Source organism: Haliotis rubra, unplaced genomic scaffold, assembly GCF_003918875.1.
Source record: "Haliotis rubra isolate DU_JTF1 unplaced genomic scaffold, ASM391887v1 Scf294, whole genome shotgun sequence".
NCBI classification, from domain to species: Eukaryota; Metazoa; Mollusca; class Gastropoda; order Lepetellida; family Haliotidae; genus Haliotis; species Haliotis rubra.
This window is the reverse complement of record NW_025766962.1, coordinates 803586-823619: the sequence shown is the minus strand read 5'-3', so window position 1 is coordinate 823619 and position 20034 is coordinate 803586. Positions and strand designations below refer to the sequence as shown.

The 20034-nt window shown below is 41.8% G+C and overlaps 1 protein-coding gene across 1 annotated transcript in view; it reads right to left on the bottom strand.

Annotated features, from left to right (window-relative positions):
- Positions 1 to 20034, bottom strand: part of LOC124282177 (eukaryotic translation initiation factor 5B-like) — a 114983-nt gene that overhangs the window by 29168 nt on the left and 65781 nt on the right. The window contains 3 exon segments of the mRNA XM_046718142.1: positions 10983 to 11286; positions 17177 to 17253; positions 17529 to 17660. Of these exon segments, the coding sequence (XP_046574098.1) occupies positions 10983 to 11286; positions 17177 to 17253; positions 17529 to 17660 (513 nt within the window).

Genomic DNA, 20034 nt, shown 5'->3' with positions numbered 1-20034 from the left:
TTGTGTGTCCTGTGTCCTTGTGTGTCTCCACTGTGGTCTCATGTCCACAGTGTCCACTCCTGTGTCTCTACGTGGTCCACCGTGTGTCTGTCCATCCACTGTGGTCTCGTGTCCTCCTCATGTGTCCTGTCTCCACCTCCAGTCATTCAGTGTCTCCTGTCTCCATCCCAGTGTCCAACTGTGGATCTGTGTCACTCCACCTCCTTCTCAGTGGTCTCGTGTCCTGTGTCTCTCACCGTCCCACCTCCAACTTTATATATGGTCTCACCATCCACCCTGTGTCTTCTGTCAATGATCTCGTGGTCTCGTGTCCTGTGTCCACCTCCACCTGTGGTCTCCTCAGTGCCTCGTGCCTGTGTCTCTCAGTGGTCTCATGTCCACCTGTGATATATCCTGTCCATCCACCTCCTTGTCTGATCGTCGTCCACCTGTGTGGTCCTCCATGTCCACCTCCTTGTGGTCCACTTCTCACCTGTGGTCTCCGTGGTCTTCTCAGTGATCTCAATGTCCACCTGATGTGTCTCGTCCACACTCCTTGATATATGTCTCACCATCTACTCTTCTCGCAGATCTCCTGCATGATCTGTCATGTCCACTCTGATATATCTCACCATCCACACCTCTTCTCAGTGATCCAGTATCCACCTGATGTGTCTCACCATCCTACCTCTTCTCAATGATCTCAATATCCACCTGATATATCTCACCATCCCACCTCCAACTTTATATATCTCACCATCCACCCCACTCTTCTCAATGATCTCAATATCCACCTGATATATCTCACCATCCCACCTCCAACTTTATATATCTCACCATCCACCCCACTCTTCTCAATGATCTCAATATCCACCTGATATATTCTCATCATCCCACCTCCAACTTCCATATATCTCACCATCCACCCCACTCTTCTCAATGATCTCAATATCCACCTGATATATCTCAATATCATCCCACCTCCAACTTTATATATCTCTCACCATCTGCCCCACTCTTCTCAATGATCTCAATATCCACCTGATATATCTCACCATCCCACTCCCAACTTGATATATCTCACCATCCACTCTCTTCTCAATGATCTCAATATCCACCTGATATATCTCACCATCCCACCTCCAACCTTGATATATCTCACCATCCACCCCTCTTCTCAATGATCTCAATATCCACCTGATATATCTCACCATCCCACCTCCAACTTGATATATCTCACCATCCACCCCACTCTTCTCAATGATCTCAATATCCACCTGATATATCTCACCATCCCACCTCCAACTTTATATATCTCACCATCCACCCCACTCTTCTCAATGATCTCAATATCCACCTGATATCCACCTATATATCTCACCATCCCACCTCCAACTTTATATATCTCACCATCCACCCCACTCTTCTCAATGATCTCAATATCCACCTGATATATGTCATCATCCCACCTCCAACTTTATATATCTCACCATCTACCTCACCCTTCTCCATGATCTCAATATCCACCTGATATATCTCACCATCCCACCTCCAACTTTATATATCTCACCATCTACCCCACTCTTCTCAATGATCTCAATATCCACCTGATATATCTCACCATCCCACCTCCAACTTTATATATCTCACCATCCACCCCACTCTTCTCAATGATCTCAATATCCACCTGATATATCTCACCATCCCACCTCCAACTTGATATATCTCACCATCCACCCCACTCTTCTCAATGATCTCAATATCCACCTGATATATCTCACCATCCCACCTCCAACTTGATATATCTCACCATCCACCCTACTCTTCTCAATGATCTCAATATCAACCTGATATATCTCACCATCCCAGCTCCAACTTTATATATCTCATCATCCACCCCCACCTGTCTCAGTGATGTCGACCACCTCAAACTAATTGATCTGAACCACTGTATACTCATAGATCCTAACCACCTCAGCCAAATCACCCTTCCCCCCAACCCCTCCTCCCCATCTTCCTCTATGATGAGCATCCATTATCAAAGCACACAGGCAGATCTCCCTCTCTGCCTCCGTTTTTCAAAGCCTTTACCAGATGTTGTTTTTAATTCCTTCTATTAGCACTGTGTTCCGTTTCCTCTCTTTCTGCCTCCGAAGCTTAGTTAGTGGTTTCATCTCACGGCACAAACGCAAAAGGCAATAAAAAATTCGGAAAGGTGCCAAAAGCTTTTCCACCAGGATGGGCCCCTATTGAAGAGGCCGGGACCGACTCAACTCAGCAAATATTTTGCTGAATATCTTTGCAAACTTTTCAATTAACTTCTTTTCAAGAAACTGTTTTTGAGTTCAACCTTCCTGGGTGGCCAGTGAGCTGCAAGTGTGTTTTATGATCAATCATGCAATGATATCAATGGCCATGCGATATATGATGCACATATCAGAACGTTCATGAAATCCACACCACTTTCAGCCCACTGGCTGACAAATTTATACCCATAACACCAAGAAACTGAGCCTCACTTTATCGGACCATAAACCTGTCTCCTTGTGCAGATGCTGAGAGAATATGAAGAAAATTGAAGGATTTTGCTTAAAACCATGTTTTTCTGTCATGTGCAGTAAACTGGGAATTAAAACGTTCTAACACAATGAAGGCAGAGGTGTTTCCTGGCTCCCTGGTGCCCTACAATACAAGGAGTAGGCACCCCAGTAGTAGCCCCCCCTGTAGTAGCTGCCCAGTAGTAGCCCCCAATAAAATAAATAATAATAATAATAGCCCCCAAGTAGTAGCCCCTCAGTAGTAGTAGTCCCCCAAGTAGTATAGTATCCCCAGTAGTGGCCACCCAGGTCGTAGTCCACAGTAGTAGCACCCCCAGTAGTATCCACCCAGGTAGTAGCCCCAAGTGGTAGCCACCCAAGTAGTATCCCCCAGTAGTAGCCACCCAAGTAGTAACTCCCCAGTAGTGGCCACCCAGGTCGTAGTAGGTACCCCTGCACCAGGTCGTCCACAGTAGTAGCACCCCAGTAGTATCCACCCAGGTAGTAGCCCCAAGTGGTAGCCACCCAAGTAGTATCCCCCCAGTAGTAGCCACCCCAAGTAGTAGCCCCCAAAGTAGTAGCCACCCCTCCACCCCTCGGTAGTAGCTGCCCAGGAGTAGCCACCGAGTGAGAGTGAGTGAGTTTAGTTTTACACCGCACTCTGCAATATTCCAGCTATATGGCAGTTGTCTCTAAATAATCGAGTCTGGACCAGACAATCAAGTGATCAATAGCATGAACATCGATCTGCGCAATTGGGAACCGATGACATGTGTCAACCAAGTCAGCGAGCCCGACCACCCGATCCCGTTAGTCGCCTCTTACGACAAAAATGGGTTACTGAAGATCAATATTCTTCACGGATCCACCCAGTAGTAGTCCCCCAGTAGCAGCCCCACCCCCCAGTAGTATCCCCCAGAAGTAGCTGCCCAGTAGCAGCCACCCCAATAGTAGCCCAAACTGTAGTAGTCATCACCGCAGTAGTCACCACCCCAGTAGTAGCCCTCCAGTAGTAGCCATCCCAGTAGTATCCCCCAGTAGTAGCCACCCCAGTAGTAAATATTCACAATGGTCAATAGGTGCCACTTTAACTTTGAAGTGAACTGAAAGTACCGGTGATTATAATTTTATTTCACTGACCTACCTTGGGATTCTGCATTTTTTACCTTTTTCAAAAATTTCATCTAGCAACAATGTCTTCTTTACAGACAATTTTGTTTTTCCAACAGTTTAAAGGATAATGATTTTTTTTCCAAGCATATTCTGTAAAACATATCTTTTTCAATAACATACTCTCCCAGAGTATCAAATGGTTGGTCTGTAATGTTTTAATTCAAACACTGAGTTTTCAATAAGTACTGCCGGAGCCATGGTGTAAGTGGCAAGGGAGGGATCGCCAAGTAATGCCAAATATTCCACAGATCTGACAAATTAGTTGATAAGAGGCCAAGTGATCCAGTGATCATGAAGTACACATCCATAGAGTAGATACCAACCAATTAACTGTCACATGTACAGGAATATTTCCTCTCGCGCGACTTGGATTTTACACCGATTGCAGCAAAATTCCTCCGGTTTTTTCTCTCTAGACCATCTTGAATGTGACATGATGGAAATATAAAATGAACTATGGAAATGCATGGAAACGTATGGCAACCATCCTAAGGGCAGGATGAGAGATCTTGTGTATTAAACCTCAAACATGCAAATGATTTAAAAGAGAATCTTAAACACATCCATATATTGTATCCATCAATGAAGTGTCTCAACTGAACTAAACTATGTCTTATAGCATTATGTGAGTTGAAGTGCCAGTCTCAGCTCAAAGTCCAACTCGAATTTCCTCAACAGCTAGAAGTGTTGGAGATGTTAGCATATTTCAACTTGATGGGAAGAGTACACCATTTTTATTACATCTACACGGCGGCTAGGTCGCCTGACGTCACCCACCTGGACGAGAGGCCAAGAAGCTAGCTGAAGTTTGCAATATGATCTCTCCACTTCCTGTCGTTTACGTCATTGGCAAGGTCACAAGGTGCATGCTGGGTAGAATCCTGCCTATTATCACTCAGTGGCACCATCTTCAGCACATATCAAAATTATGTTGTGGTGGGCCTATCTACACACGAGCACATCACCATTAAGGAGCTGGCATTCATACAGGTAGCTCGTCAGTGTGAATAGCTGATAGTCTGGGAGGATATACCAACACTTGTTGTGAAACAGACTGGATAAGATTCAAATGTGGAATAGATTCAGAATACATTTAAACGAATGAATGTAGTGTTGCCTTCACTATTCCCTCTAAATTTACAAATTGTCTTAATGAGTCCACTTCCTGATCTTTATTGAGGAACGAGTGAGTGAGTTGGGTTTTACGCTTTTAGCAACATTCCAGCAATATCACGGCGGGGACACCAGAAATGGGCTTCACACATTGTGCCCATGTGGGGAATCGAACCCGGGTCTTCGGCGTGACAAGCGAGCTCTTTAACCACTAGGCTACCCCACTGCCCCTCTTTATTGAAGAAAACAATGGGGCAGTGAGTGAGTATTGTTTAACAAACACCAGTCAATGCCACTCAAGCAAAGACGTACTTTGCACTTTGCTATAACTACAATGTACATAATTAAGTCTAAACCAGGCTAGCCAGTGATTGGAATGAGCGATATCAAGGGGTGGGGGTGGGGAAGAGGGAAGAGGGAAGAGGGAGGAAAGCTTGTTGAATGAGAGGAGTAGTGGGTGGGTATGTGATTAGCTGAATACGTTGGTTGGAAAGTGATTTCCTTACTTGTTGACTATATGGGTGTGTGATTGCTGTTCAATTACGCAGTAATATTTCAGCAGTCTGCAAACAGTTGAGTCCGGACCGAACAGTCTTCACTCACTCACTCACTCACTCATGCTGAAGACTGCATTGAGTGGTGTAGTGAGCAGAGATTTATACTTTTTAGCTGAAACGTTGCACGGACATTTGGTCACTCTAGCATCTTGCACAAACCAGCATTACCTTCCGCAACACGGGAACCTGCAGAACATCCATTCTACGCTAGGTCACAGTGTAAGTCAATGGGCAAGTAAAATTTACTTTTCCATCCAAACAGCAGTGAAGTGTGCACACACCTGACTTGAGAAAATATTATGAGATGGCAGGCACAGGCTGCCAAAAGATAAGTAATTCTCGATAGTAGCTATAAACAGAGATGATTAACTGCCTGAGTTAAATCTCAAACACACTGAAACCTCATTATTATCAACAAGCCGAGGAAGAGAAGCCCACTGCAGGATATAGGTAAGGGGAGGTAATTCTCACTTGGTAATGTTGTCATTCACAAATCATTAAATCCCATTAAAAATGACAACAGATCACTTTGTGGAAATAACAATACCATGGAAGATCAAACTTTTTAACCTGCAGTTGCCCAACGTTATGGCAACCTGACAGCAAAGGAAGGTACCATTAATATAACAGATCATAAATCATATAATGTCAGCATGTCTATTATAACATCAGTATATTTCCGATCCAATCTGAGTATAGAGGTCCTCCCCACTTCAATCTGAGCATAGAGGTCCTCCCCAATACATCCTCCCCACTTCAATCTGAGTATAGAGGTCCTCCCCAATACATCCTCCCCACTTCAATCTGAGTATAGAGGTCCTCCCCACTACAATCTGAGCACAGAGGTCCTCTCCACTACAATCTGAGCAGAGGTCCTCTCCACTACAATCTGAGTATAGAGGTCCTCTCCACTACAATCTGAGTATAGAGGTCCTCTCCACTACAATCTGAGTATAGAGGTCCTCTCCACTACAATCTGAGCATAGGTCCTCTCCACTACAATCTGAGTATAGAGGTCCTCTCCACTACTCTGAGCATAGAGGTCAATCTGAGTATGAGAGAGGTCCTCTCCACTACAATCTGAGCATAGAGGTCTGAGTATAGAGGTCCTCTCCACTACAATCTCTCCACTACAATCTGAGTATAGAGGTCCTCTCCACTACAATCTGAGTATAGGGTCACAATCTGAGGAGGTCCTCTCCACTACAATCTGAGTATAGAGGTCCTCTCCACTACAATCTGAGTATAGAGGTCCTCTCCACTACAATCTGAGTATAGAGGTCCTCTCCACTACAATCTGAGTATAGAGGTCCTCTCCACTACAATCTGAGCAGAGGTCCTCTCCTCTACAATCTGAGCATAGAGGTCCTCTCCACTACAATCTGAGCAGAGGAGGTCCTCCACTACAATCTGAGTATAGAGGTCCCTCCTCCACTCCACTACCTCTCCTCTACAATCTGAGCAGAGGTCCTCTCCACTACAATCTGAGCAGAGGTCCTCTCCTCTACAATTTGAACATAGAGGTCCACTCCACTACAATCTGAGCATAGAGATCCTCTCCAGTCAGCAGATATCACCTTCATTACAAGATGAATGCCACCAATTCTAGCTTCCCAATGCAACAAATACCCCAAACTCCCACCATTAACATAAGAACCGGGTTCCTGGTTGTACTTGCATCATCTTCATGAAAAGAATAGATGTCTTTTGTTTTAATATTCTATTGATACCAGATACCATGTTGGAATGAAATAGTTTGAAAAGGACTAATTTTAAACACCTGCCATATACCAAACAATGCTCTGTAAAATGTAAGAAAAATTTGAATATCCGATCATGTACTACTTCAGAAGAGTATTTTCAGTCAAAATACTACATAATGATACATTTTAAATGTTATTTTATTCTTAAAAGTACTCACATAAGTAAAAAACACAGACTATCTCACATTTTGGCAACTCATGAATTATCCAAAATTTCAAACTGTGGAAATAGTCTTTTAAATTAGTCAATGAATATTACGGTCCTCACCAACATCCCTACTATAACCAGCCACAGAACTTCCTGCGAGCAATGCATTTCCAATATGAGCCCTGCACACATCAGGCAAACTTAAAATCACATTGACCCAAAATATCTTCATATTCAAAATAAACTAATCCAAATATATCCAAACACATGAGAGAGCTCCCTGAGAAAAAACTCAGGTTTCCCGCTTGCAGCTAAACAGATGCACAATATTTCCTGGCCATATTTTGAGAATGTTCTCGCTTCCTTCCTGTAATCAGAAATATTCATAAACAAACCGCCTACCCTCCCTCACCTAAGCTTCACCGATACCCTTTCTGGGTCCCCCCCTCCCCAGTGCCCCCTTCCCTACTTGGATCTTTTAGCTCCTCACACCCCTCCTTTTTCAACCCCCCTTTCCCTCGACCCCCAAACCTCCTTCACCTCATGGGCTTGCCACAGTTGCCACTACACCTGAGCAAAGACAGAAAAAAAAACACACCAGCAAACTGGTGTGATAATCTTGGCTTCTGTTTCTAAATTCACCTGACATCCTCTTGAATTAAAAATTCATTCACTTCCTAAAGTCAGTGAAATATTATTTCAGCTGTTGAGAAGTCCATCATATTCTATACATGTCTACTGCTGACATGTATCAGTGCAACAGGTTACTTGGAACCAGAAATCAGGATTATAATTGAATATTTTCAAACAGCAGACTGAATTACATGGAGACATTCAAAAATTACCAATTGCTTGTCCAATTTGAGGCCATAGAACTATATTTTATGCTAAAATGTGTGGACGTGCAGGAAGCCTTTGCTCCGAATGACACAACAACCTTGTAGTGTATGTGTTGGCAGCAGACGTAAAGGGCGGCCATATTGAATTTTGGCACAGCTTTGATCTTTTGGAGGCAACATGGCCAACAGTGCCCTTGTTACGTAAACAATAACAGGAAGACTTGACAATAGAAGCGGATCAGTCAGATGTAAGGACTTCTTACATGGGCTGAATAACTCAAGAAGGACCCAAGTCCAACAAATTGCTATTCTCACAAAAGCACATACAATATGCTGAAAATGATAGGAACTTTTTCCCTTCTCGGGAGTTGAGCTGTTGCGTTTGATAAAGGAGACGACCACGAAAATAGAGGCTATATGCATTATTGTGGCAATCAAGTGAAATATTTATCCTCAATCACAATGAAAGGGAACATTATCATTCCAAAGCATTTGTCACTTTCCTTCTTGCTGAAACATGAACACACTGAACAAAATCTTATAATATCTTGATTGTTTTTTTTTGTGTTCATTGTTTAAGCCTCTCTCAACAACATTCCAACTATATGACGGGTGTGAGCGGATAATCAAGTCTGGACCAGACAATCCAGTGATTGACATCGTGATCATTGATGTACTCCATTGGGATTCGATGACATACAGCCTGACCACCCAATCTCATTAGCTGCCTCTTACGACAACCATAGGGTGCTGAAAACCAATTCTATGAATATCTTATGAATATCTTAAATCACAATTAATATCAATTAAGATTATTAATAGGCATTCAACAAAAAGAACAGGATTTGGATCTAGGGTTTTCAGAGACAAGCAAAACAGTAGACAAAACCCCTGGCCTGTGTGTGTTTGTGCGTGTGTGCATGCATGCATACATGCGTGCATAAGCAAGGTTGTAAGGCTTAAATGTAAATATTATGTTCAGTTTGTTAAAAACAGCAAGCAAGATTTTAACAGGTTGGACAGAAATTCAAAACTGTGAGGAAGATGTTCCCCTGTTGCCACGAGGCTGAGACAAGGCCAACACTCTTGTCATTCCAGGTTCTGCTTGTTTGACGACAGCTTCAGAGCCTCTGCTGCTTGCGGCCTGGCCAACCAGGCTTAGGGAAGGATTTAGTAACGTGGTTCAAATCTCAATTGAAATTCCCGCTAATACCTACGCTCGATACAGCCCCATTCAGCCTATCTCTCATCCTCCTGCGAACAGTGCAGACATGTGAGATTGGCACGGGAAAGTGTTCGAAACGATCAGCGAGCAAAGATTACCTGACAGGTCAAGAGCAAAGGTCAAAGGTGTGTGTGGGCAGGTATTAGATGGTTTCGCGCCTTCGACCAGTTTATTTGCTTGTGAGTCACAACTGTCTTTAGTAGGTAAAGAATAATCGGTTGAATGGATAGGCGGAATAACGCATCTGATACTTGTAGCAATACCACTAAGACATCCCCATCAATACACGACAAACACGAAAATTCATCTGCTTCCGCTGTACAGGACAAATGTAGCCTGCAACTTATACAGAGCCAACTGAAAACATCCCTCAGTCAACAAAACTATCCCCATACTCCTTGCATTTGTTATTGAGAATAAAACTGTATTATATCAGCCGTTACCGCTTCACTGAAACATCATTTTATCCAGACTACTGCATAATCAAGACTACTGCATAATCAAGACTACTGCATTATTCAGACTATGAATTATCTGGACTACTCCACAATCTGGACTACTGCAATATCCAGACAAATACACTATCAAGACTACTGCAATATGTATACATAACACTGCATTATTCAGAAAACTGCATTATTCGGACTACTGGTTTATCCAGACTACTGGTTTATCGGGACTACTGCATTGTCCAGACTACTGGTTTGTCCAGACTACTGGTTTATCCAGACTACTGGTTTATCCAGGCTACTGCATTATCCAGACTACTGCATTATCCAGACAACTGCTTAATCCAGACTAGGACTTCATAAAAGATGTAAACATATTCTTCCCCACTGGTGCCATTCATCACAAACACATGCAAAGGCAAGTCAATTGTTCACCTGAAAACACCTGCGAACATATGGTACAGCCCCACACAGAAAGTTGTGTCAGACATCTGTTTTGTCACTAATGCATCAAATCTGGGAATGTCCATGTCTTCCAGAAAACTTTATCAAAGCTGAACTTCTGGAGTCGTAAATTTTGTCAAACAACATTTGAGTAAATTGTTTTATTACTCGCCCGTGGAAGATACTGCAGTGTAATATTTTTACAGCGATATTACACTAGTGTAATACCGCTAGACGTATGACATCATAATGGTTTGCAGTTATGACGTCACAATGCTAATACCTCTGTCACAATGGTATTAGACCTTGCTTGACTCGTGGAAGGCTGAAAGTCAATACACTTCGTAGGCAGTTTTTATCAGTTTATGTTGGAGAGTAATAAACAGAATACTAAACTCGCTTCCGTGAAATACCATTTTTATTAAACTCGTCAAAGATTTAGCATCAAACTCGCTTTCGCTCGTTTGATACCAAATCATTAACTCGTTTAATAAATATGGTATTACACGGAAGGTCCTTTAGTATCCTCTATATATTTATAGTCATGTGTGTTGAATGTTACCTGCAGTCATGAAACCACGGAACCCCCAAACTTACCCCTGACGGTCCCACACCACGATAAACCCATGAAGAGTCAAACCAAGACCCAACAGCATGTCGTATCCCACAAACAGGTGTTGTCATGCTTTCACATTTCTGTAGTATCACATGTGTGGGGCTATTTAGAAAGGAATCATTAAAGCGGTCATACGTACCTCCTTTGACGGCACACAAACTGGCGTCCCTTCCTTAATGAAACCATTCTCTATTGATACTCCCAACACAATGGGGTCCCGCGAGTTAAATATGAACTGAGGCAAAACACGCAGTTTACAAGGAAACACTGCTATATGTTTAAACTCCTCTTGTTTTTTCCTCTTCAGCTCCGCTCTGTATTCCATGAATCTATCAAACAGGTGATAGATGATGTCCGCCATGAATATCTTCACACCTAGATTGTCTGCCATATCTTGGGCTTCACGTTCAACTTTCACATCAAAGGCTAATATCACAGCATACCTGCAAACAAACAGAACAGTGAACACAACATAATGAGTGGTATCAATCCGAGTGGACAACAATGATCTCAGTTTAAATTGTACAATTGTCTTTTATGATTTATACACAGGGATTTACAGGACGCAAACTCCTGCGTCCTATACGCATAAAAATTGACAATGGACGCAACAAAATTTATTAGCGCATGCACAGGGACTCAGAAAAAGTCCAAATACTTTTTGTAAAAATTCCAATCAAGTGACAATAAGTTATCACTGAGTTTGCTACTTGCTGGGTTATGGTATTATTTGCGATTTAATAACTGTAACTATGTGATGATCATAATATACAATACAATAACAGTATTAATAATGATATTTAAGTGTCTTGGACCCCCATTCTGTTGTCCAGGACCCATGAAAATTAAGAGTATGAGTCCCAAGGACCCTCAAATACAGGACTCCATGTAATTCCCTGATCCAGGTTATGAAAATAATGCAATGATTCATTTCGTTTAGGTGGTGAGGTGAGTGGGTGTTGTGAGTGGGTCTGGTGAGTGGGTGAGGGGTGAGTGAGTGAGGTGAGTGAGTGAGTGAGGCGACTGGGTGAGGTGCGAGGTGGGTGTGGCAAGTGAGTGAGGCGACTGGGTGAGGTGAGTGGGTGTGGCAAGTGGGTGAGGCGAGTGGGTAAGGCTAGTGAGTGAGGCAAGTGGGTGAGGCAACTGGGTGAGGTGAATGAGTGGGTGAGGTAAGTGAGTGAGGCAAGTGGGTGAGGTGAGTGGGTGAGGTGACTGGGTTTTAGAGCAAGCGAGTTTTGTTTTAAGCCGCTATTAGCAATATTCCAGCAACATCACGGCAGGGACACCAGAAATGGGCTTCACAAATAGTACCAGGTTTTAGAGACTAAGGGAGTAATGTAGGTGAATAAGTGAATGACCGAGTGTGAGCAGGTGCAGCATTAGAAACTTTTATTTTATAGGACATGTCCAGAGGACGATGTAAACCCAATGACACTGTTCCTCGATATTTTGCAGATAGTACTGTGTCATAAAACTGTTTATTGTGTTTTTCTGTCTATCAGATTCAGCACAACTGAAGCATTGAGACCTGATTCAGACGTCTGAACCTCAAACACTGCTGGTGAATGACTACCATCAATTGATTCTTATTTGTCCCCAAGTTAAGTAGCCTCACGGAAGGAGACTAGCATGGACTTCAAGGTCCAAGGGTCTCAACAGTGGACAAAACTCACATGAGGTGAATAAAAGAGCAAATATGTCCGGCAAAATGAAACAGCCACTCTGTACCATCATCAAGACCCTATTCCTCCCTTTCCGCTTTGTACCGACAGAGTACTTGTACTATTTACGAGAAAATCTTCAAATACAGAAACACTTTTATTTCCGTACACAGCTCGGCGTTTATTTCCCTGACCTCAGCTACCCCAACATCAAAGTAGGGGCCACCTCTGTGTGTTTCTATATGGCAACGAATAAACCTGATCTCTTATTCAAGCTCCCGTGGGGGCGTTATCACCACAATCCTTTCCTGAGCTTACCTGTGGGGTTTCCCATCTACTCAACCCGATAATCATTGTTAAATATGCAATAATATGAAGCCCTACCCATAAAATTGCCTTAATTCCTATACTATCAATATTAAACCTTTTTCAAATATTATGGCAGCCCTTGCTGGGTGTAGGCCTTCACATGTCATTGGGTTCTTGTGGAATGGAAAATTATTATTCAAAATATGGCTACTAATATAATCATATCTTTACCAAATTTCCATACACATCATAACCACATCACCTGGTATATCGAAATGGGAGGCATAAAATTAGGGGGACGATTGAGGCATACAGCTGTAAAGTAACGACCAAAAGAATATATCATGCAAAAAATATTTCTGGGCGTAATGTTTCCTGCATGGTGGGTCATTGAAATATCATTATTTTTGTTAGTGGATAAAATAACACCAAAACAAATGTACCACATAAAGATATGAAGTATAAGAGACCAAAATGTTGTTTATCAGCCCAATTTTACATGATAAATATCAACTGATCGGTGTTTGCTCCAGTAAGAAACACAACCCAAACACCTCCACAAGCCTGATGCATGCACTCAGCCTGAGTGTTATGGCTGGTGAACATTTCCTTTCAAATATCTATTCAACATATGAGAACAGGAAACAGCATTTACGTCCCCCAGTTTGATTAGCTATTATCAATTGTTACGGGATCAAGTTACCCCACCGAAACCACAAGCCCATCTCTGAATCTCCGTCAATCATTCGGCCAAACACACAGTATCCGTGTCAGGGTTGACCTGGGCATAATATCACTATCAGGCCTTTGGGGAAGTTTTAGATGTCAAACTTGATGCATTAAGAGATAAAATATCAGGAGCTGAAAATTGTGCAAGTTTGCAGTTTTGAATTGAGAGCATACTTACAAATATGGAATAATGTTATACAGTGAAAAATAACTTTAATCTTATTCCAGCTTCAGTGTGATTACTTTGAATAATATTTGCAAGTTTACAGAGTATAACTGGGCCAGATATCCAGGCAAAATTCACTAAACTGTCACAGGTTCACTAACCTAAGCCTGTTTGTCAACTTGTACTTCCGATGAGACTGTTTATCTGTTGAGCAAGGTACCAGCTATTTGAAGCTGTTTACCTGCTGTGTAAGGTACCAGCTATTTGAAGCTGTTTATCTGCTGTGTAAGGTACCAGCTATTTGAAGCTGTTTACCTGCTGTATAATTTACCAGCTATTTGAAGCTGTTTACCTGCTGTGTAAGGTACCAGCTATTTGAAGCTGTTTACCTGCTGTATAATTTACCAGCTATTTGAAGCTGTTTACCTGCTGTATAATTTACCAACTGTTTGAAGCTGTTTACCTGCTGTATAATTTACCAGCTATTTGAAGCTGTTTACCTGCTGTATAATTTACCAACTGTTTGAAGCTGTTTATCTGTTGAGCAAGGTACCAGCTATTTGAAGCTGTTTACCTGCTGTATAATTTACCAACTATTTGAAGCTGTTTATCTGCTGTGTAAGGTACCAGCTATTTGAAGCTGTTTATCTGCTGTATAATTTACTAACTGTTTGAAGCTGTTTACCTGCTGTAAAATTTCCAACTATTTGAAGCTGTTTACCTGCTGTATAATTTACCAGCTATTTGAAGCTGTTTACCTGCTGTATAATTTACCAGCTATTTGAAGCTGTTTACTTGCTGTATAATTTACCAGCTATTTGAAGCTGTTTACCTGCTGTATAATTTACCACCTATTTGAAGCTGTTTATCTGCTGTATAATTTACTAACTGTTTGAAGCTGTTTATCTGTTGAGCAAGGTACCAGCTATTTGAAGCTGTTTACCTGCTGTAAAATTTCCAACTATTTGAAGCTGTTTACCTGCTGTATAATTTACCAACTATTTGAAGCTGTTTATATCTGCTGTGTAAGGTAACAACTATTTGAAGCTGTTTATCTGCTGTGTTAGGTAACAACTAAGTGAAGCTGTTTATCTGTTGAGTAAGGTACGAACTATTTGAAGCTGTTTATTTGATGTATAATTTACCAATTAAGTGAATCTGTTTACCTGTTAAGTAAGTTACCAACTGTTTGAAGCTGTTTACCTGCTGTGTAAGGTACCAACTATTTGAAGCTGTTTATCTGAGCACTGTGAAAGGTACCAACCTTTATGATAAAAATGTTATCTCATGTCACAGATTTGCACAAAGTTAGATTTGTTCAAATAATTGGCTTCTTTCACTCCTTTGGGCCATGCAAAATGTGCAAGAGAGAAAACAGTGGCTAGTCAGTGCCTAACTATTATAAATATATACACAAGATTTCCACCCCTTATCTATTACCCAACATGGGTATTTCTAGGGGTGAAACAGTACGCTCTTACCACGGTATGATACGTATTGCGGTACAAGGCTTTTGGTTCTGTTCGGTTCTGTTCGGTAATGAGAACTTACCTACGGGAAAATAGCGTCCATCTAGCTAAGAAATGCATAGATTTTGACAAAATGAATCAATTTCTAGACATTTTAGAATAGGTTTAAAAAGGTCAATAAAATAACGGTACGAAAATTGAAAATACTGAATTTTTGGATTGCATCACAGTATACTAAACCAAAGGGAAAATACCGCGGTATACAGTTTCATCCCCAGTTATATCCCCCCGACCTGTGCCTGGTCTGTGCTGGCTGCGAATACCGACTCCATAGCATGCTTCACATCATCACGAGCACATAATGTCAGACACAACAACATGGTATCATTCCGCACACGTCGGCCCGTTAACTCTCCACATGACAATTTCATACTGAATTTTAATTTCATTCAAATTTTATGCCCCATAAAGTACTACTTTATAGGTGAAAATAACTGAAAATGTATCTAAAGGTCCAGGACACACAAAGCTGTTTGAACATGAATAATACAGATATTCAAACATCCAAACTTAAATGAGCTGGGAGTGTTAGCCGCCAAGCAGCCACACTATTGGGCTGACAACAATATAGACAACTCATTGCAGCAGCTATTCACCAGTGTTAAATCAAGGATAAACCTGCCCAATAAAAACCATCTAATTACTGCTCGCTTGAGCTTACAGTCAAGACCCATTATCATAAACCAGAGGAGTCTGTTGAGCAGTTTCAGCTATAAGCAGTTTATAGTTCTCTTCTACCCAGCTCACAGATAACAGACACCTGGGTGATACAAGCCTGGTCCAGACACCTCTACCTAGCTCATCATGTGATAACACCCTGGTCCAGACACCTCTACCCAGCTCATCACGTGATAACACCCTGGTCCAGACACCTTTACCTAGCTCACAGACGACAGACACCTGGGTGATACAAGCCTGGTAGGGACACCTCTACCCAGCTCATCACGTGATAACACCCTGGTCCAGACACCTCTACCCAGCTCATCACGTGATAACACCCTGGTCCAGACACCTCTACCCAGCTCATCACGTGCTCATCACGCGGATAACACCCTGGTAACACCCTGGTCCAGACACTTTCACCCAGCTCATCACGTAACACCCTGGTCCAGATAACACCCTGGTCCAGACACCTCTACCCAGCTCATCACGTGATAACACCCTGGTCCAGACACCTCTACCCAGCTCATCACTGGATAACACCCTGGTCCAGACACCTCTACCCAGCTCATCATGTGATAACACCCTGGTCCAGACACCTCTACCCAGCTCATCACGTGATAACACCCTGGTCCAGATAACACCCTGGTCCAGACACCTCTACCCAGCTCATCACGTGATAACACCCTGGTCCAGACACCTCTACCCAGCTCATCACGTGATAACACCCTGGTCCAGACACCTCTACCCAGCTCATCACGTGATAACACCCTGGTCCAGACACCTCTTTCCAGCTCACCGACGACAGACACCTGGGTGTTAACACCCTGGTCCAGACACCTCTACCCAGCTCATCACGTGATAAAACCCTTGTCAAGACACCTCTACCCAGCTCATCATAGATGATTGACTGACTGAATTTGGTTTTACGCCGCTTTTAGCAATATTCCAGCAACATCACGGCAGGGGACACCAGATATGGTCATCATACTGGGTGATAACACCCTGAACTTGACATTTGTAGAGGTTGTGGTGAGTACAAGTTGAGTAAGTATATCACACAATTTTATATAATCCCAGTGTATGCTGAGACATTAAACCTGTCCAACTGTAACAGGTCAAGGTACAGGGGCTTTGCGTGATGATTTTTATCAGGTTTTACTGGGACTTAGTGAAGGGTATAAAATTATAACAATACCTGAGATCAGAGTGAGTAAGTGAGTGAGTGAGTGAGTGAGTGAGTTTTGGGTACAGTTGGATGGTGCATGGCAATACTCACTGACTGTCGTGCTCTAACATAATGGAAGCTTTCATGATATCCTTCTTGTGGACGGGACCAATGTTAATACCAGCATACTGCAAGAAAAGACACACTTATCAGTGACAGATTTAAAAATGTATGAAACACATCCATCCGCAGCTCAGAATCTTCTACCTCTCTATCTGTGCATGTCCACAAGAAGTAGAGTGAGTGTGGTTTTACGCCGCTTTTATCAATATTCCAGCAATATCATGTAGGAGGACACCAGGTCTTCGGCATGACGAGCGAACGCTTTAACCACAAGGCTACCCCACTGCCCCATGCCTGTTTGACAAGTTTAAGGTACTAATGACAGCGACAGAATACTCACAGGGATTTTGGAAGTTCTGAGGAATTCTAGCAGGGCTTCGAGCGAGCCGAGGGTGGAGGCCTGGACAAACACTCCTCTCTCGGACAGCTTGATGGACTCCAGCACAGCTTTGAGGGCTTTGGATACTTCACTCTGAAAGCATAACATGAACAACTCTAATCTGTCTTGTGAGAACAATAGGTCATTGTAGCATTGGTAGTGGGTGAGTGAGTGAGTGAGTCTAGTTTTACACCACACTCAGCAGTATTCCAGCTATATGGCAGCGATCTGTAAATAATCGAGTCTGGACCAGACAATCAAGTGATCAACAGCATGAACATCAGTCTATGCAATTGGGAACTGATGACATGTGTCAACCAAGTCAGCGAGCCTGACCACCCCATCCTGTTAGTTGCCTCTTACGACAAGCATGGGTTACTGAAGATCAATTCTAACCCAGATCTTCACGGGTGTTAAGTAATGAAAGTGGTGTCAATAGATCTGTGGCCTCATTGGACTGTGATACCGTGACATACATTGATAAATATCTGACATCATACAGATATACTCTCAGTAGGAAAAATTTCATTATGAGCTACAGAACTTTAGACAGGGATTCTGAAGCCATTTTCCTAGAATCAGTATTGTGCACCAAGGAAAGATCAAACAGTCCCTATTAAAATTCAAGTAGAATATATTCAGACATGTTTGTGAATTCCACAGAAGTTTCCATTTCATCTTGCCACAATTAATTTGTTAAAATGAAATCAAACTGAAAGTGGCAAGTGATAAGTAACAACATGACATGCCCCTCACTGTATGACGGATCATACACCAACAAACACACAACAGGAGTGGAAGTCAATCTTAATGATTATATAAGTTATATATATCTAGAAACAATTCTATGTTGTATGTGTCATTTTGACACGGACAGTAATAGAACCAACACTGTTTTGGCCTTGGAGAGAAAATGTAGCTTTCAAGTTTAAAATATTAAACAAGGTAAAAATACAAAATTCATAAGAGATGAAAGGACAGGTGATGTTTTATATCACAACGGGTAATCTACATGAAACATGAAAGTATAAGGTGTTCTTCAATATCTCTTGAGTGAGACAATCATTTCAGTGAAAAAATCCACTAGCACAGGCTTATATAATAATATTTGCTTTGTATCACCAAAATGTTAAATTAAATATTAAACAGTATGTTATCAAGAGCAGCCATATAATATAAGTTTATTTGTGCAAATTGGTGTGGTTTCGGTGCAAGTTGTACGTCGTTGCGTTGTACGTCGCTGCGTTGTTGCTGTATGCCTCTCCTCATCACCTGTACAACAGCGTCGTGGGTTACTCAACTAACAAGCCCCAGATGAAGCTGCCATTTACCTGTCACCGTGACAACAAAATTTGGCAAATGGTGGTAAGGTCAACAGCAAGCTTTCCGGATGACTGGCCAATCACAAACCTTGTTTCACACCGATTTGAAGCACATTCATGGTGATCAAGTGCTAGCATTTTTTAATATGACAGTTGACGTCTGCAACCTCCAGTTCGGGTGTCTCAACCGTGACCTTTCAATTCATGTTGGCCCTGATCTTGCCCTGACTGTGCCCTGCTAGAGGAGTTTCTGCCAAACACAATCCCCCAGTAATCCCCGAGAAGTGCTGGCCATGTAAAACTTCAACAAAACTCATATCTCATTACCCCATCTGTTCACTTTACCTTGAAAACGGCAATTATTTTTTTGACAAATTTGTCTCGAAATCGGTGAAACTTGGCTTAAAAAATAAATTGTTGATGTTCTCACAAAGAGCCCTCTAAATAACTGATTGGTGAAGGGTTATTTTTAAAATGCTTCTTAAAACAATTTTTTTAAATAATTCAATCCAGGTAAAATTGATTCCATTTAGTCATCCAGGTCAAACGAAGCAGAGAGAAAAACTGTATCTGTTTCCATGTTCTTCAGACACTGCAGATAATAATGACTGGAAGATGTTTCTGGAAGTTTTGTTTGTGTTGAGTATCTCTATTTTTTAGCTAAATCTGACAAAAATATGTTCAAATTTAATGTGTTGGCTCATAATGTTATGGCTGTCTGTCAGATGAACTAAGATTTCTGTTTATTATACATTTACAAGTAGTCAGTATTTGATGACATTAGCTGATAATCATGTACACATTAAACAATGTAGATTAAACAAATCTAAGTCTTACCGTTTGGAGACAAAACACTTCAAACTTTAATGTGAAAATGTGATTATTTTGTCTAATCCTGCACAACCTCCTGTGAAGCTGGTGATGTGAGAGACTTTTCACATACCGTATTGGTTGTATTTAGGGCCCTGCTCCAATAACCACTCTTCATTAACTTCTACCCAGTCTGTTAGTAATCTTTATAAGCACAGCCTTACAGGACCATCAAATAACAAGACATTCACTATTCAAGTGAATATTACAGACTATTGTACAGAAAACAATATCACAGAAGGTGAATAACTGGGCTTATAACTATTATCTAAAAA